The 20,134-nt window shown below is 42.9% G+C and overlaps 1 protein-coding gene across 5 annotated transcripts in view; it reads right to left on the bottom strand.

Moving 5' to 3' along the window:
* Positions 1-20,134, bottom strand: part of POLA1 (DNA polymerase alpha 1, catalytic subunit) — a 353,938-nt gene that overhangs the window by 94,494 nt on the left and 239,310 nt on the right. For all 5 annotated transcript variants that reach the window (XM_084617606.1, XM_084617605.1, XM_084617603.1 and 2 more), the window contains exon 35: positions 594-710. In XM_084617606.1, the coding sequence (XP_084473732.1) occupies positions 594-710 (117 nt within the window). The remainder of the gene's footprint in view (positions 1-593; positions 711-20,134) is intronic.

Here is a 20,134-nt window from a genome sequence, read left to right as displayed (position 1 = left end):
CTAATGCCATATTGTCCCTTGGGGATCAGAGCCAGTAAGTGCAAGTTAGCCTTTGCTAGTAAGGAAAAATCAAGGAGCTGTAATTCGTTGCTGGTTTGCAGCTTCTCCTTTCTCTCTCTCTTGGAGTTCCCCGAATGACTGCTTAGAGACGAGCAACCACCCTTTGCTAGGCAGAGTCAAGTAAGCTCCTAACCTGCTCTCCCCAGGGCTCTTGCAGTCTGGAAGCAGACAACAGAGCAGCCAGAGCCTACTCTCCTTCATCCTGTGATGCAGGAGGTGGCCAGCAGGGGAACTGCTGAGAAGCTCCAAGAGGGAAAGGAACTGCTCTGAACGTTCCAGAGCTGCTCCTGTGGCTGAAGGGAAAGCAATGAGAGGCAAAACCCTCTACTTCCAGTCCACAGCAATGAGGCTGATACAAACAGTTTAAAACTGGCAGTGCATAGCTCAAGAAACACATTTTAGTTTCATCTTATAATATTTTCTTCTTAATACAGTTGTCTTCAAGGGCCACACTTAGACTTTTCAGAGCTTCAGGAACCCCCTGGATCACAAATTGTACACCACTGTATTTGTGTGATGCTTTTGGTACTTACTTCAGGTCTGAGGATAGCCTTCTTACAGGCCTGACATAAAGCACCATTCTGGGAGAAACTGAGGGGAAGGCGACGGGTTCGATTCTGGCAAGTCGGCTCCTCACATATTAACCAACTCTGCAGAAGGAAAAGGGAAAAGAGAGGATTAAATAAACTTTACGATGATTAATTCAAACTACTACTTCCTTTTTTCCACCCAAATGTTGAACTCTGCCTAGATGATTTTAACAATGTTTAAAAAGGACATACTCTCTCTGATGATAAAGTACTCTAGGAAAACACTAACTAGTAAGCCTCAACATCCTCTGGGAGGTTGGTATTGTAAATAATACCCATTTTAAAGATGTAGACACTGAACTACAGAGAGGTCAAGGTACTTGCCCAAGGTACGCTAGTAAGTGGTAGAGCCAAGAAAAGAACCAAGCAGTCCTGACATCAAATTCCTTGGTCTATCCCAGGGATCGGCAAGCTTTGGCCCGTGGGCTGCCAGGGTAAGCCCCCTGGCGGACCGGGTCAGATTGTTTACCTGCTGCGTCTGCAGGTTCAGCCGATCACAGCTCCCACTGGCCGCGGTTTGCCGCTCCAGGCCAATGGAGGCTGCAGGAAGTGGGCCGAGGGATGTGCTGGTCGCCGCTTCCCACAGCTCCCATTGGCCTGGAGTGGCAAACCGCGGCCAGTGGGAGCTGTGATTGGCTGAACCTGCGGATGCGGCAGGTAAACAAACCGGCCCAGCCCGCCAAAGGTTGCCGATCCCTGGTCTACCCACTATACAACACTCTTCCCCTACTGCCATAACATACTGTATTCTACGCTGAACAGATGCATAACCCCAGGTGTGTGTTCTGCATCTACTTTCCTCTTCCACAACTGTGCAGCGAAGCAACACTAGCGGGACAATTCTGGGGCAGCATGACAGAATGGCAAAACATTTAAGTTTCTTTTCATTCGCTGGCTTCTAGCAGGTATAACCTGTCTATTTCCATATTAATCTTAAGAAATTGCCATATAGACCCCACAGAGGTCCTGTTAATTGTCTCATTCATAACTTTTATTTTACATCTCCCTCCCACACCCGTCCAGTGTTGCTTCATGGGGTACTGACATAATTTGCTTGCTTGAGTTTTAGGGGGAAGTAAGGGATTACAATATGGATCTATTTTGGTGGCTTTCCTAGTGATAAGCAGGGATTCTTCCATAGGAGGACCCAGCAAATCCAACACTGATAGACATGATTACAAAGCATTCCCCAACCTGTCCGGCTGAGCAAAAAAAAATCTGGCCCAGCTGGTTCCGATACAGCCCAGGCAAAGTGTGCAGAATCTCTCTCTCAAGAACACAGAGGTAAGCAAAAGTACTAGTAAAGAGGGGGAGCACTCCTGAGGCTAGTGCAATGCTCCCTGTTTATGCCTAGGCAGAACAAGCACAGCATCTATCAGTGCACTACCTGTGCTCTCAAGGGAGGGTTTTATGCACCTCCAAGCAGGACAGGGAAGGTTTTTCTGACTAACATCATGCTAGAGGCAAATTCCACAGCACTGCAGAATTTCTATGCAGAATTCGTGGTTTACACCGTAACCATAAAGCGGGCCAGAAAAATAAGAGACTATTCAGACACACAATGACAGAGAAACATTTTGAACATTTCTTGTTTATAACACTTGCTCAGTGGGTTTAACTTTTAGAAAATGCAATTAGATATAAAATTAGAATTAATATAAAATTAAATGTTCAAAGGTCTGGGAATTCCAAGAGTTAAGGTATCTCCTTAAGGGTTAGCTATACACCTACATAGTCCTTTTTTAGTGCCATTTTCATGGTTAAATGTAAACAGCTATTAACTAGTTCTTAGGATTCTTAAACTACATAGAACAATACAGACTACAATAATGCTTCAAGCTGAAGCCTTAACTTTTGGAAGTTCCTGAGTTCAGGCCTGATCGAAAGCCCATTGAAGTCAATGGTGACTCTATTGAATTGAACAGGTTTGGTTCAGCTCCAGTTTTACATATAACTAGTTCATATATACATATTACATATACAATTACAAATACATATCTCGTATAGAATTACATATAATTGGTTCTCAGCTCCAGTTTTACATATAAATCTCCACACATGTACTCAGATTAAAAAAAAAGTACAAGTGCTACTAAATTGCAGCACATCTGTAAATGACTCATATTTAACTGACTTGGGGGCAGCTAAAATCCACGTGTGAAAATGCCAACTTTCTAAGCATTCTTCACTTAAAACTAGTGAACTGATTTTCTTCACACTTGAAAGATAAACTAATATGATTACTCTCTATAAATACACAAGGGGCGGCGGGGGGGGGGGGGTAGATACCAGAGAGGGAGAAGAGCTATTTAAGCTAAAGGACAACATTGGCACAAGAACAAATGGGTATAAACTAGCCATGAATAAATTTAGGCTGTAAATTAGAAGTTTTCTAACCATCAGAGGACCGAGGTTCTGGAACAGCCTTCCAACAGGAGTTGTGGGAACAAACAACCTAACTAGTTTTAAGATGGAGCGTTGTAAGTTTATGAACATAATTAGAAGAGGCATTGCCTATGATAGCAGGGGACTGGACTCAGTGACCCGGGAGATCCTTTCTAGTCCTGTCATGGTATAGACAGAGATAGTAGATTGGGAACTTCTATCCTCCCTGTTACATAACACATAAACAAGGGAACATTCAATGAAATTAAAAGATGAGAACGTAAAAAAAAAAACAAAAAAAAAAAACCCACCAAAAAAGACCCCAATAAAAAGAACACTTTTTAACACAAGTGGAACTGTGGAACTCATTACTACAGGAAGTCGATGAGACAAAGAATTTAAGATTTAAAAGAGTGGGTATTTATAGGGATTTCAAGAATACCCAGAGCTATCATAAATAGATAAAAACAAAAATTATGGAAGGCATATTAAACTTCATGCTTCAGGCGTTAAAACAATAACTACTATATTAGGAAGAGACCAATGCAAGGGACAGATTGTCACACATTTATCTACTGAGGGGAGGTCTCACTGAGATTGGGCAAATTTTTTTTACCTGAATAGTATTTTTGAAAAAAATGCAGTTTCAGTCAACTCTAAACTATTCACGAATTTGACCCAAATTGTCAAATAGTTTCAACCAAAAAAATTATTTTTTCAGGCTAGATTCACAAGTAAATTTAGGTGCCATTCAGAAAAGAGGAGGAGGTGGTGTCCCTTTGTACTTAATAACACACTGGTTAAGGCATTCACCTGGTATGCAAGAGACCAGTGCTTAATTTGTAATAAAAGAGGTGCTGGGGCTCAGGCAATTTTTTACATTCATAACTGATGCCGCAAGCCCAGAGGTGCTGGGGCTATGAACTGCCAAGCTCAGAGGTGCCAGGGCTTAGCATTTTAAGAGACTGAGGTTAATTTTCCCACTCTGTAGCAGGGACTTCAAACCAAGTATCCCACATCCCAGGTAAGTGTCCTAATCACCAGACTATTCGGGGGCGGTGGGGGGGGGGGAAGTTCCCTCTTGTTGAAGTTTTTCCACTTTGTATAAATACTTAAATATTAATTGGTCCAGAGAGAGAGAGAGAGAGAATGAATTACTCACCCAGGTACAAAATATGCCTTGTGAGGTATCATTTGAAAGCTAATAACTTGCTGGTCAATAATATCATGGTGAAATGTACATAGCAACGTTATATGTAAAGTTATGAATACCCCCTATATGATGTCTGTTAGCATATGTTCTAACCCACCCAGCCATGTCAAGGCAAAAGTTGTTAAACAAGTCTATCCTCAACAAAGGAAGAAACGGTTACTTAATGTAACTGTAGTTCTTCGAGACATGACGTAAACGTGTATTCCACTTATATCTGTACGTGCCCAGTGCACTGGAGCTGAAGAAATTTATGTAGCGGTACCTGTAGAGGGGTGGCGTTCACATCTCATGGCTGCAGCTCCTCACCTGGCTACATGAGGCAGCTTTTCCCTGACCCTCTCTCAGTTCCTTCACACCAAAATGCCCAGAAATGAGATTCCAATGCAAAGAGGACAGAGGTTGGGTCATGGAATACACATGTGCATCACAACTCCGAAGCATCACAGTTACAGTCAAACTTCAAAAACAGACTCCAACGAGAAACTGCAAAATTGGAATTAATTTGCAAACTGGACACCATTAAATTAGGCTTGAATAAAGACTGGGAGTGGATGGGTCATTACACAAAGTAAAAACTATTTTCACATGCTCATTTTTCCCCCTACTGTTACTCACACCTTCTTGTCAACTGTTTGAAATGGGCCATCCTGATTATCACTACAAAAGGTTTTTTGTCTCCTGCTGATAATAGCCCACCTCAATTAATTGGTCTCATTACAGTTTCTATGACAACTTCCACCTTCTCTGTATGCATATATATTTCTTCTTATTATATGTTCCATTCTACGCATCCGATGAAGTGGGCTGTAGCCCATGAAGCTTATGCTGTAATAAATTTGTTAGACTCTAAGGTGCCACAAGTACTCCTGTTCTTTTTGCAGATACAGACTAACACGGCTGCTACTCTGAAACCTATCTTCCTACTGTATTTTCACTGCATGCATCCGATGAAGTGGGTTTTAGCCCATGAAAGCTTATGCCCACATAAATTTGTTAGTCTCTAAGGTGCCACAAGTACTCCTCGTTTTTTAAGTTACAGGAAGTAACCGTTTCTTCAAGTAGCTGCAGCTGTACATTCCACATAGGTGACTTACAAGCCATGCCCTCTGTCCCTAGCAGGCAAGGCTTGGAGTCTACCTGAACAACGACTGCAGAACCTTTCCACTTTGCATCCCCCTGGAAGAAACAGTTATGGCATAATGGTTCGTGAACGTATGCATCAATGACCATGTAGCAGCCGTGCAAAAGTGCAATACAGAAACGTCTCTGAGAAATGCTATGGATGCTGCTTGTGCCCTCATAGAATGAGCTCGCACCTGCTAAGGAGGCAGAGCCAAAGCTATTTCATATGCAGTTTCGATGCAGGATGGTATGCATTTGGAGTCTGTCTGCAAAGAGACCGCTTGACCCTTCATGCTATCTGTATATGATGGCATGGCATTGGAGAAGACTGATCTTCCCTGAATGTGGGGATGAAATGCCAATATTGTTGCCAGATGCAGTTTCAATGAACTAAACGCAAGCCCCAATGATTGAAGGTGCAGCAAGTACTTCAAAATGTCCTGGATAGAGACCAGCAATGTTTGTATTCCGCAACTAATGACCACACCAAAAATCTCTTCCATTTCACTGAATAGGCCATCCTGGTGGAGAGATTTCTATTGTTAAGGAGGACTTTCTGGACAGCCTCCGAACATCACTCTTCCTCTTTATTCAGCCATGCAGCAGCCATGCCATGACACGCAGGGAGCTGAACACAGGGCGTAAGGAGTGGCCCTGGTTCTGAGTAAGTTGGGATGATAAGGAAGTGGTTTGGGATGCTGAACAAACAGTGCATGAAGGCAGGAGAACCAGCTCTGCCTCAGCCATGCCGGGGCACTGATAATGAGCTTGGCCCATTTCACCTTGAGCTTGAGGATGACCTGAGGGATGATCAGGGGAATGGCATACAGAACAGCTAACTGCCAGCTGAGGTGGAAAGTGTCAGACTGAGGCCCCCTCGAGAGCAGAATAGACATTTCCTGTTATCCCTTGTCGCAAACAGGTTTACTGCTGGGACGCCCAAAACTGTGAAGATGACCCGGAGTACATTTGTCCTCAGATGCCACTCATGACTCAGGAAAAATACCCGATGAGATGGTCAGCGAGATGATTCTGAATCCCCGGCAAGTTAATGGCTATCAGAGTAGTGTTTTCCTCAATGCAGAATTGCCACAGCCAGATCGTTTCTAGACAAAGCAACCTGGAGTGTGCTCCTTCTTGTTTGTTCATATAGTATATCACAGCAAAATTGTCAGTACGTATGTGAACTACTGAGTCTCTGATACGGTCCTGAGAAGTATGGCATGCATTGTAGATGGCCTGAAGCTCCAGAACATTGATATAGAGTGAGGCCTCTTGCTGTGACCACGGCACCTGTATTTTCAGAGACCCCAGGTGTTCCTTATAACCTATCAAGGAGATGTCAGTAACAACCAACATGGTGGGCGAGGACCGGACAAAGGGAATACCTTCGCAAATGTTCTCTGGATTCATCCACCACTGCAAGGAGTCCAGGACCAGTGGAGGATGATGAATCAGTCTATCTAAAGGGTGAAGAGTGGGACACCAAACAGTCTTGAGCCACACGTAAAGGGGGCAAAGGTGCAACCTTGCAAACTGGACCAGCTATGTGCAAGTGGCCATCTGGCCCAAGAGCCTGAGACTTGTCCAAACTATCGTGGAAGGCTGAAACTGCAGACTGAGGTACAGGCGACAAACTGTCTGAAAACGGTAAGTTGGCAGAAACGCTTTTGACGTAGTGGAATCTAACAATGTCCCAATGAACTAGGCTTTCTGAGTGGGAGCCAAGGTTGCCTTTCTGGTGTTTAGGATGAGACCAGATGGTCGAGCAAGTGCAGTGTCATTCCGACATGAACAAGAACTTCCTCTCTGGATCTGCCCCTCAGTAACCAGTCATTCAAATATGCGAAGATGTGAATTTCTTTCTTCCAGAGGTATGCTGTAACAACGATCATTCATTTGGTAAAAACTTGGAGGCAGAAGAGAGGCAGAAGATAAGTACTCTATACTGAAAGTGGTGTTCCACCACAGCAAAACAAAGGAACTTTCTATGGTTTGGCAAAATCGCCACATGAAAGTAGGCATCCTGAAGGTCCAGAGCAGCAAGCCAGTTGTTCTGACACAACAGGGAGAATAGTAAACGGAATGACCATTTGGAATGTCACGTACCTGATATATTGGTTGAGATCACAAAAGTCGAGGATGGGTCTTACCCCTCCCTTGGATTTGGGTACCAGAAAGTCCCAGGAGTAGAAGCCATGACTACGGTGTTCCAGCGGAAACTCCTCCATCACTCCCGAAGTAGAGAGCAGACCTGCTCAAGGAGCAGTATCTTGTGAGAGGGGTCCCTGAAGAGAGATTGGGAGAGAGGATGGAGAGAAGATGTGGAGAGGAACTAGCTGGCCTAACCTGATCTGACAGTGCTTAGGACCCAGCTGTCAGTATCAAGCCTTAAGTATTGTGAAAGCAGGTTAGCCTATCTTCAAGGACCACATGGTAGCCTAGAGACCTTGAAGGAGTGCAGTGTCTTGTCAGTCTTATCAGAGAACAGTGTTTGACCGTAGAAGAGCAGATCTTCAATGGCTTGCTGGACATAGGGGACAATGCCTGAATTTTGCAGCCAGGAAGCCCTCCTCACAGTGACCACGGAAGCCATCACCCTAAGAAGTCTGAGAAGTCTAGTGCGGACTACAAGGTTGTCTTAGCCCCTAAGCAGCCCTTCGTGAGAAATAGCCAAAATTCATCTTGCTGGTCTGAGAACTCTGACATAACTGTGTAGTGAACAAAATCCTACTTGGACAGCAAGGTTTTCTGGTTAGCAATTCATATCAGTAAGAAAGAGAAGGTGTCTTTCTGCCATGAGGTGCATTCATTTAGAGTCCTTATGCTTGAGGGTGACTTAAACCTGGCTTGATGGGCTCTGTCGCTTGCCACAGTTACAAATAGGGAATCTGAGGCCAAATAGGAATAAAACAGCTCAAATCCCTCAGGGGAACTGTAGCACCGTGGAACCCAAATAATCACCAGTCATGTAATTATGATATGTTTTGTACAAAGATGCCATGTAAGGTATCATAGGAAAGGTCATGATCTCCTGAAACCCATTGTTCTGTCATAATATGTAGATCATTAGTGTATATGAAGTTATGAAATGTTGCTGTATGGTTATTATTGAAATACTCTAAGTTTGGGAATTGTCCCTTGCTAGTTCTCCAGTGACAATAACGGAAATGATCCTCACCCCGGTGGGCATTAAACCATCATTAATCAGCAGGGGAGTCGTAAACAAGTGATTTACAATTCTGTAAGAGAACCACCACACAATGGTGATTGCTCAACCTTGTGACTCAATAAGACCCAGCCCAGACATGCCTGGGCTAGTGGACTATAAAATGAGGAACAGTGGCATTGTACTTTTACCTTTCTCCTCCCCCACCTATGCTGGGAGCAACAAGAATGCTGGGAAGACAAAGACTTGAACTGAGGAGACTAGGCTTAAAGGGAAAGCCTATGTATTAAGGGCTGTAACCTACCTGTAACATCCAGTGGGGTGAGAAAAACTGCTTAATCCAAATATTGCTTAGGTTAAAGATTTAGACTGTGAGCTTACTTTTTATTTTCTTTGATAACTACTGACTTCTTGTGCCTACAACTTATAATCACTTAAAATCTATCATTCTGTAGTTAATAAATCTGCTTTATATTTTATCTAAAACAGTGTGTTTTGGTTGAAGTGATTAGTAAATCTCATTTCAGTTTACAAAAGCTAGCGTGTGTCCTCTCCACATTGAGGGAGGGGCAGACTGCGTAATGAACTTACAGTGGTCAGGCTTCTCACCAGGTACAGTTCTGGAGTGCAAGGCTGGGGACTTGGGAGATTTGCTGGTGCCTTTCTCTGTGTGATTCGTGAGTGGTTCAGGGAACATTCGTGCAATCTAGCTGGGTGTGGGGTTCCACATGCCGTTGTGCTGAGTGATAACAGGACCTGCCGGGGTTTGCTGCTTGTCACTCGCAAAGCACTGTAAAAGACAGCCCAGGCTGAAGAGTTAGGGGGTCACAGCAGTACCTCAGTTCCAGGTTGCACTTAGGTGTCCCGTCACAGAAGGAAATAGCACTTTTCCATGTGCTTAACCATAAACGATATCAAGCCAATGTGTTCCAGAGGGCCATAGCCAGTTATCTTCCTGATAACACCATCCTGGCCACTATGGATGTAGAAGCCCTCTACACCAACATTCCACACAAAGATGGACTACAAGCCGTCAAGAACACTATCCCCGATAATGTCGTGGCTAACCTGGTGGCTGAACTTTGTGACTTTGTCCTTACCCATAACTATTTTACATTTGGGGACAATGTATACCTTCAGATCAGCGGCACTGCTATGGGTACCCGCATGGCCCCACAGTATGCCAACATTTTTATGGCTGATTTAGAACAACGCTTCCTCAGCTCTCGTCCCCTAAAGCCCCTACTCTACTTGCGCTATATTGATGACATCTTCATCATCTGGACCCATGGAAAAGAAGCCCTTGAGGAATTCCACCATGATTTCAACAATTTCCATCCCACCATCAACCTCAGCCTGGTCCAGTCCACACAAGAGATCCACTTCCTGGACACTACAGTGCTAATAAACAATGGTCACATTAACACCACGCTATACCGGAAACCTACTGACCGCTATTCCTACCTACATGCCTCCAGCTTTCACCCTGACCACACCACACGATCCATCGTCTACAGCCAAGCTCTGCAATACAACCGCATTTGCTCCAACCCCTCAGACAGAGACAAACACATACAAGATCTCTGTCAAGCTTTCTTACAACTACAATACCCACCTGCGGAAGTGAAGAAACAGATTGATAGAGCCAGAAGAGTTCTCAGAAGTCACCTACTACAGGACAGGCCTAACAAAGAAAATAACAGAACGCCACTAGCCGTCACCTTCAGCCCCCAACTAAAACCCCTCCAACACATTATTAAGGATCTACAACCTATCCTAAAGGATGACCCAACACTCTCACAAATCTTGGGAGACAGGCCAGTCCTTGCCTACAGACAGCCCCGCAACCTGAAGCAAATACTCACCAACAACCACATACCACACAACAGAACCACTAACCCAGGAACTTATCCTTGCAACAAAGCCCGTTGCCAACTGTGCTCACATATCTATTCAGGGGACACCATCACAGGGCCTAATAACATCAGCCACACTCTCAGAGGCTCGTTCACCTGCACATCCACCAATGTGATATATGCCATCATGTGCCAGCAATGCCCCACTGCCATTTACATTGGTCAAACTGGACAGTCTCTACGTAAAAGAATAAATGGACACAAATCAGATGTCAAGAATTATAACATTCATAAACCAGTCGGAGAACACTTCAATCTCTCTGGTCACGCAATCACAGGCATGAAGGTCGCTATCTTAAAACAAAAAAACTTCAAATCCAGACTCCAGCGAGAAACTGCTGAATTGGAATTCATTTGCAAATTGGATACTATTAATTTAGGCTTAAATAGAGACTGGGAGTGGCTAAGTCATTATGCAAGGTAGCCTATTTCCCCTTGTTTTTTCCTACCCCCCCCCCCCCCAGACGTTCTGGTTAAACTTGGATTTAAACTTGGAGAGTGGTCACTTTGGATGAGCTATTACAGCAGGAGAGTGAGTTTGTGTGTGTATGGGGGTGGGGGGGGTGAGAAAACCTGGATTTGTTCTGGAAATGGCCCACCTTGATTATCATGCACATTATAGGGAGAGTGGTCACTTTGGATGAGCTATTACCAGCAGGATAGTGAGTTTGTGTGTGTGGTTTTTGGAGGGGGGTGAGGGGGTGAGAGAACCTGGATTTGTGCAGGAAATGGCCCACCTTGATTATCATGCACATCGTGAAGAGAGTTGTCACTTTGGATGGGCTATGACCAGCAGGAGAGTGAGTTTGTGTGTGGGGGGGTGGAGGGTGAGAAAACCTGGATTTGTGCTGGAAATGGCCCAACTTGATGATCACTTTAGATAAGCTATTACCAGCAGGACAGTGGGGTGGGAGGAGGTATTGTTTCATGATCTCTGTGTGTATATAATGTCTGCTGCAGTTTCCACGGTATGCATCCGATGAAGTGAGCTGTAGCTCACGAAAGCTCATGCTCAAATAAATTGGTTAGTCTCTAAGGTGCCACAAGTACTCCTTTTCTTTTCACTGGTCTGGACTGCACCCCGGAATGTGATAATCTCCCACCTCTTTTGCTTGCTTTCTGCCAACTGTTGGCATTTAGAGCCAATGATCACGGATTTGAAGAGCCACATAAAAATGATTCATTTGTAAGGAGGTGCTTATATTATTTCACTGAGAAGTACATAGAAAGGGCCACCAAACCTATCATGTAATAATTACACTTGAAGCAAATTTCTTTATGTAACTACTTTTTATTTGCTGCTTAAGAAAGAACTATGAACGTTCCTGGTCACACAATGCATGTAAGGAAAACAAGAATCAACAGATGACAACCAAACTGAAAACAATCACCATATTTTAAGACAACAACAAAATGTCAACATTCTACAACTCATTTATATTCTTCTTTTGCTTCTAATTATTAAGAAATGTCTAGTTATTGACAGACATACCTGAAACTTATTTTTCTAGATAAATTACAACTCCATAGTTCACTGAGGTATGTTAAAAACTGGGGAAGTGCTAAGTTGTCAAGTCACCTGCATTTAAAGGAAATACCCAACTGTATCTCTGACACAGATACTGACTAAATGTCCCTTCAATTCATATAGAAAACAGATAATGTAATTGTTTAGACTTCCTACCAGTTATAATTAACATTAAAGAGATCTTTTCTTCTTTGTCACCTCGCTATTCAGTACTTATTTGCATTTGTTTGTACTTACTATCTGTTAATCTCTCTTTACAAATGACAACAATAACTAGTGCTATTATGCATGGAAATTAAACATGTAGATAAATGTGTGAAGGGAGCTATTTTTGAAAAAAGCAATATTAAAAGCATGTAGCTCTTTATGTCTCTTGTTTTGCTTTGATAATTAAGCTCTGGTCTTGATTTGGTTTAAACAAAAAACTTTTCCAAGGACATTCATGTTGCAATCAAATTCAACATATGCACTCTGTTTAGTTTCAATTTATTCAAATGCAGGATTGTTAACCCTTATTTGACTCATGCCCATTGTCTTTGCTGACCAAACAAAACCAATCCTTCATTTCCCAGCAGCTTTTGTTAAGTCTTTAAATTAATTTGTGAAATAGCAAATAAAATCATGGCAGGAAACCCGCAGTTTTGAATTTGCTTGGTGTCTTCACCTCTGACTACCATGATAACAACGCTGACAAACCTAAAAAGAAAAGGAGTACTTGTGGCACCCTAGAGACTAACAAATTTATTTGAGCATAAGCTTTCGTGAGCTACAGTTCACAAGCCTAGTGATTCTAACAATTCTTGATTCAAATGCCTAGCTAAGTGTGAGAAATGTAAGACAAGGAGATTGGAGAAAATGTGTGATGTAAAAGAAAATCCCTGAATTATATACTATGTCCACTAAGTATAGCTAACGGAGAAAAGAATTGCAAGTGAAAAGTACTGCTCCCTCTTCTTAAGCATGTTGCTGATACTCTAGCTTTCTGCATACTGCAGTTAGACAAGCATTATAAATATTATCCTATTGTAAACTTGCTATCTTAACTAGCTGAGCATGATGATTATTCTCTAATACAGCAACACTTTGGATATCTTGTAATGTGCTCAATGGTATGTTTCAGATAGGCTTTATTTCAGCAATTACTTAGGTTTATATTAACTCAGCCGTTGATTCTTATGTATGGCATAAAATAGACAGATGTTATGCAATGTATCATATGATAAGCCAAACTATAAGACTTTTTTTGAGGCCTTGTCTAACTGTTTAGAAATGGGTCCTCATTCTACATATTAATAGTGAGCAAATAGAGGAATTACTGCAACATTCTTGGATTTTGTTTAAATACAAAAAAGTTTGTTTTGCTTACTGCATGAACACATTTTAAGGAATTTTAACAGCACTTAACTTCCACAAGAACAAAAATTGGTCAAATCTGAAAACCAAAAACCACAGAGAAAACAAAAGACACGACAAATGCCCAGGCAGTCAGTTGCAAGCAAACAAGTATATTCTACAGCCTGGTAGCTCCATCTACTGCTGAGCATGCATATGCAAAAGGGGGAACTACTGTATATCAGCAGCTCCATGATATTCCAAGCAGGGAACTTTCAAGTAAAGAGGTAAATGCAAGAGTTGCCTGGGAAACAGAATTTCAATTTTACCATCAATATCTAGTTTTTGGAATTTTTCTGGTCTGATTCAGGATGGAAACCCCCAAACTCAATTTTTTTTCTTCACAGATATTCTGTAATATTTTGTCTCGGAAATAACAAAACGTTCCCACAGTGGAAACACGTAAGTGTTTCTGAAATGAAATATTGCTACATGGGATCCCTGGCAGACTACAGCAGACCCAGGAACTCCAGCTCTGCAGGAGCCCACTTAGAGGCTGCTCCATCAAGCCTGGGCTCCCCATCACTCAACCCGGTTGGTTGCCATGGAATCGGGGAGCCACAGATCTGTTAATTTTTCAGAAAAAATGAAAATTTTCTGTGTAAATTTAGATTTTGTGGAAAGTGCATTTTCTATCAAAAAACCATTCCAACAGAAAATTTCCAGCTAGCTCCAGCCAATGTGTAAAACTAAAACAGCTACACAAAAAATCCAAGATGCAATATTCAATAGGAGGAAGGAAGATAATGCTGAAAAAGAGAGATGAAAATGGACAGCAAGTTAGAAAAGCATCTGAAAGGCAACAGCACAAAAAAGGAAATATACTTGCTATCTATACAAGTATGATGTATTCACACACATATGAATCTGGTGTATTGCATTTAATTCTGGGCACCTCATTAACCTGGAAAGATAAATACTGACAAAAGGGACAGAAAAGACAAAAAATATTATCAGAGACTAAAGATACCGAACGATACATTTACACATTTAAGTTTAAAGAAGCTAAATATGCAGAGTTAGTGATGAATAAGGAAGGAGTAACAACATAATAATTACACAGTTGAAGGGTGTAAACATACAGGAGGAAAAAGAATTACTGAGGATGATCAAAGCACATAGGAGGTCACAGAGGATGCACTGTTTGGAACATTGAAAAGTGGAGTGGAGAAAAATTTCAGAAAATGTGTTGTAGGGAAAAAAGTCATACATTTAAAGATAGATAAACTCATTCAGATGACTAAAATTTTCTTTTCTGGGTCCAGCCTTTCCTCCGACCCAGACCAACATACTTTGCCCCCTTTCTCGTCAGACACTGGACACACTTCAGACATGAGCTGGGGCTCCAGAGCTTCACCATGCTCCTTTTGTCTGTCCACACAAAGACTATTTCTGAAGCTGTATAAAACACAATCCTATTGGCAATAGAATTAGTTTAGCTAGCAACCTTAGATGACACTACTATGCATAACAAGTCCAATACAGGAGCACAGAGCACAGCTGTAATTGTCCTTAAAGAATTTATCCGGAATGAAGGAGGGCAGACTGGAAGAAGAGGTTAGTCCCAGAGTGGAAAATTTCTTCCCTGATAACTTCCTGTCTGCTTGCAACATGTCCCATAACAGGGCTGTTCTCCTCTCTGCAGTTCTGCTTGCAACATGTCACAACATTTTCTGGCTTGTAAAAATTCTTATAAGATGATTGGCATTGAAGTTATTGTTGCTAATCAGTGAACTGTGTACAGTAGGCTAACTAGCACACAAACTACAAACTTAAAATTAAATGGGGTCTGTTGGCTAATGAAGCCACACCATGGATTGTAGAGTCAAGGGAGACACTGCTAGCAGAAAGGAAATTATTGGGTAAGAAATTTCCCATTCTGCAGCCTAATGTCTCCTCTCTGATGTATGGGAAATAGTGAGCAATGAATAGTAAGCAGGGAGGGATAAACAAACATACCGAAAAAGAGAGGTATACCCTTGAAACTAAATGCATGAATGGTAAGTTATTTACCATAGATCATCACGTGCAGCGCCTTCTTTTCTAAGGAGGCCTCTGCAGAGGACAGAAAATCCACCTTATAATGTTTAATAAAGGTGTTGATAGAAGATACATTGCTGCCCTTTAGACTTCCTCACAGTTAAAGCAGAAACCCTTTCTGTCTACAGCCACTAAAGATCTCGTAGTGTGTGTTTTGATTCCATTTCTTAAGGAATACATTCGCTTGATGGCTTGTATGCCTCCACAATGCATAACTTAATCATTTGTCCAAGGATACTTCGTATGCCCAGAGACCTTGGCATTTTGGGTGAAAGAACACAAACAAGGAGCCTAATCTTCCTGTAAACTAAAGGTAGATCTTTAGTGCTCTCTATACATCCACATTATGCCACAGACTTTAGTAAGGCACAGGATTTGGGCAGAATGATGGGAGTATCACTTACTGTGACATAAAAAAGACGAATCACGTTTGGCAAGAGGCTCTGGATTTCTTAAAATCACTTACGTTGTCAGTGTCGTACACGCAATATAGTTCGCACATGGATAGATCTGCTAACTCAGAGACTCATCCAGCAGATACGATAGTGATCAAGAAGCACGTGTTTTGATAGAGAAAACAGAGTGGTGTGACCACTGTTAGCGGTTCAAAAGACTGGGTGGTTAGAGCTTTTAGAACCAGTGGCAGATCCCACTTAGGAACAATTGTTCTGACCACGTCTCTGAGAAATCTTGAGACTTGAGGATTTTTGACTAAGGCGCTTGAGGATTCTGCATGCAAGACACTATTTATGTCTGACACCTAAAGTGCTATGATGTTGGGCGGAAGACCCTTGTCCATACCATCTTGAAGAAAATCCAGAATTGCTGGAACAACAGGATCCTTGAGATTTCTGCTTTCTTGACATTATGAGCTAAACCATGACTAGATGGAGGAGGTGGTCTTTAATACTGAAAAGCATCTGGAGGCCAGTAGCATCCCACTCACTTTGGAGGATAATTCAAAGCAATTAACAGCTCCCTCTCAATAGTCATGCTGTTAGTTGGAGATGGCCTGGAGAACAGGACCTTGGTGGAAGACATTCAGACTCTGGTAGATGCTGTGGAAGTTCCAACGCCAAGTCTACCAGGTTCAAAAAAGATGGTCTCTGTGACCAGTGTAGAGCTAGAACTATATATCACCTTTGCTACCTCTCGCCTTATCTTCTGAATCACCCCCCCCAGAAGGTGGAAATGGTGGGAATATGCAAAGCAAGCCCTTCAGCCACCAGCATGCAAGAGTATTTGTTCCCAGTGACCTGGGATCTGCTTCCCTGATGAAGTACTATGGTAACTTTTTGTTCTTGTGACTGGAAACAGAGAGACAGCTAGAACCAGCCACCATTCTGAGGAGTTGACTGTATGTCTGTTGGGCCAATCTGCCTTCAGGTCTATTTCTCCCTCCATGTGAATTGTTCTTACAGAAGCCAGATTCTCCTCTGCCCATTTCATTATTTCCATCGCTGCCAAGTGTAGATTTGAGCTTCAAATTCCCCCTTGGTTGGTGAGGTATGCCTCTGTGGTACTGTCTGACTGGACAAGGTTGTGATCACCCTTCCGGAAGTTTCAGAGGGCTAGTTTCACCACTTTTAGCTTCAAGAGGTTGATGCTCTCCTTCCACTCTATGGAGTTCCATGTGCCATGAGCTGTACTGCGTCCCAGATGTGCTCCCCACCCCCATTAAGATGGCATCTGTCGGAAGGGCCTGGCAGACAGATAGGAAGATCCCAGCAGACACTCCCTGGGATTGTCCACCAACTGAGAAATTCCAGCACCTAATCTATCACGCATTCCAGTGAGTAGTTCCACACCTTCTGGAGATGCCTAATATGGAATCTTGTCCATAGTGCATTTGCTATACACAAAACCAGAAGGCCTATTCTGTGCAGTAAGAGGAAAACCTTCGTCACAGATGTGTCTATCTATTCGCAAATGAGCTCTCTTTGTGGAAGGGATAAAAGAGATCTTCCTGCTGTTTATCACAAACCCATGTGTTTGAACCAATTCTAATGCTGGAACTGTGGTGCTGTGAGCTGCTTCTTTGGTCAGGGCTCTGATAAAATATGTAGTCTAGGAAGAAATACAGATTAGGGCCCTGATACTGGCTATGACCACCAATGGCATCTGGTAAAGACTCTGGGAGCTGATGAAAGGCATCTGCTAAGTCCACTGAGGTAACAAAATCCCTTTGGATAGGGATATTACTGCCAAGGCTATGGAGTCCATCCAAAATCTTGTTTTCTTCATCCATTTGTTGAGCTGTTCAAAGTTCAAGATGCTCTAGATCTCTTCTTTTCCAGCATTTCAGGCTCCACGCTCCATATTTTTCATTATCCAGAAGAACCTGCCTTCTGAAAGAACTAATTCTATTGCTCCTGTAGCCAGAAAGTAAGAGCTCTTGTTCATACTACTCCAGATAGATGACTGGATGTAGGGACAGTGTGGGGCTCTTAGCTAGTGAAATACACTACCTTTCTCACCCACATAGACTTCAAGGCCAGAAGGGACCATCATGATCATCCAGTCTGACCTCCTGCTCATTGCAGACCACAGAACCTCACCCATCCACTCAGGAGGTAGGCCCATAACCTCTGGCTGAGTTACTGAAGTCCCTGATTTAAAGTAATCAAGCAAGAAAGAATCCACCATTTACTCTAGATCAAACCAGCAAGTGACCCATGCCTCAAGCTGCTCTGCCCCCAGGGTCTCTGCCAGGGAGAAAATTCCCGCTCCCCCCCCACCCCAATTGTGGTGATCAGTTAGACCCTGAGCATGTGGGGAACGCCCACCAGCCACACACCTGAGCTCTTCCCCCTAGTGTCCCATTACCAGACTTTGGAGATATTTATGGATAGATCATATGCCACTGTAGGTAATCTCATCATACCGTCCCCTCCATAAACTTATCAAGCTCAGTCTTAAAACAAGTTAGGTGTCCGTGGTCAAAAGACCATTCTTCTCAGAAGTGGGATATTCTGCTTCCTGGATTCAAATTGGGTTTGAGGCATAGTCTTTCATAGTGAGCTCCTAGAGCTATTGCAGCTACCTCTGGCTTTACTGCTTGATCCGCAGTTGCAGGGTTTTCCTCTGACGTACCTGTCTGCTTTCCTTTCATACTTCTATGAGGATAGACAAAAGGAAAATTTTTGCCTGTAGTTGGGCTTGTAGTCTCTTTTCGAGGCACTGTGTGGAGATGACAGGAACTACTTCAGTTTGGATGCCCTGTGTGCCACTCTCTTATCCGATTTTTCTTAAAATAGGGAACAGCCTGTGAATTTGAGTGCCTTGGATTACAGAGTCATTCTCTCTCTGTCCCAATGACTATTTAAGTATATATTTATAGTGGAACAGTCACTATAGGGTGAGAGAGACAGACTCTGTAGTCCAGGAGTTAGGGCCAGTCTCTCTGCTTTAATCACTCTCACTATTTATCCACAGTGGAACATCTTCAACAGAAGAGACGGGGAGAGCCCCACATCAGAATATCCCATAGCTCAGTGGTTTTCTTGAAAGGTGGGAGACCCCTATTCAAATCCTTTCTACCACCCTGGCAGAGAAGGGGGAATTGAACCTGGGTCTCCCGCACCCCAAGCAAGTATGCTAACAACTGGGCTGGAAGTTATAATGTGGGAATCACTGCCACCATTACCACCTTCTCCTCCTCCAGTCGGATTACAAACTGGGCTTGATCCAGTATGCGTGCTCAGAGGCTGCCTACCCGACTAGGCGCTGTATGTGACTTAGGCAGATGAGCCCATTTTCCCCCTGATTTGTGAATTGTTAGGCAGGGAGGTAGGTGTCTGGACGCCTAGAGGGAGGCAGCAGTGTGCATGCCCAGAGATAGAAACAGATGTCTATGGAACTTTTACCCTGAAAACTTAGGTGCTGAGTGAGTTTAGGTGCCTACCGGGTTCGGCAAAAGTTTTGTTGACCACAGTGGAGCCAAAACTGGAACTAAGGTGCCTAAACTCTAAATACCTTTGTGGATCTGGGCCAATGTGTTTAAAGCTAAAAATAGGTCCAGCAGCATGAGCATGGATATCTTAGGAGTGTCCTTGGTCATAAAGAGGTTAATGTGTTAGAGCCACGAAGGCTGTGTCTGTGCTGTGCTCTGGTCTGAACCCAAATTGTGATGCTTCCAGGATGTTGGTTAATGTCACATCTGGTTGGTGGTTACTACTTTCTCATTTATTTTTAATCCAGAAATGTGAGTTGAAGATGGGATGGTAGTTGGAAAGGTCATCAGGGTTGAGTGTTGGCTTCCTGAACATTGTACAGACTATTGAGGTTTTTCAAAGAGCAAGGCAAGTGAAAATGCACGACAATACTATTCCCATATCATGGGAGAAATAGATGCACTGAACAAAGTGGCAAAAGACAATTGAACTACAGTATATCAATATACAGAACTCTTTTGTAGCAAAGATCGTTAAGAAGGTTCACCGAAGTGCAACTAGGGTTTACCAAGACTCTTTTGAAAGGTTTCCCTGCCAGGAAAAATACCATTTCACCTCACACTTAGGATAAATACAGGAAACTGTATAATATGAGCAAAAAATTCTAAACTGGAAAGGAAAGTGGCTTTGGAGATCTATGCGAGATGCTCGACTTATCCCAATGTACCTTCTCCTATTCTTAAAGAAGTTGTGGATGTGGCGTGGACACTGAAAAGCACTAAAGCCCATGGAGTGGATAACATACAAGCAGAACTAATTAAAAGTG

The sequence above is a fragment of the Lepidochelys olivacea genome (assembly GCF_965140295.1).
Source record: "Lepidochelys olivacea isolate rLepOli2 genome assembly, chromosome: 1".
NCBI lineage: Eukaryota > Metazoa > Chordata > Testudines > Cheloniidae > Lepidochelys > Lepidochelys olivacea.
The sequence above is the reverse complement of the archived record's forward strand: the minus strand, read 5'-3'. Positions and strand labels throughout refer to the sequence as shown.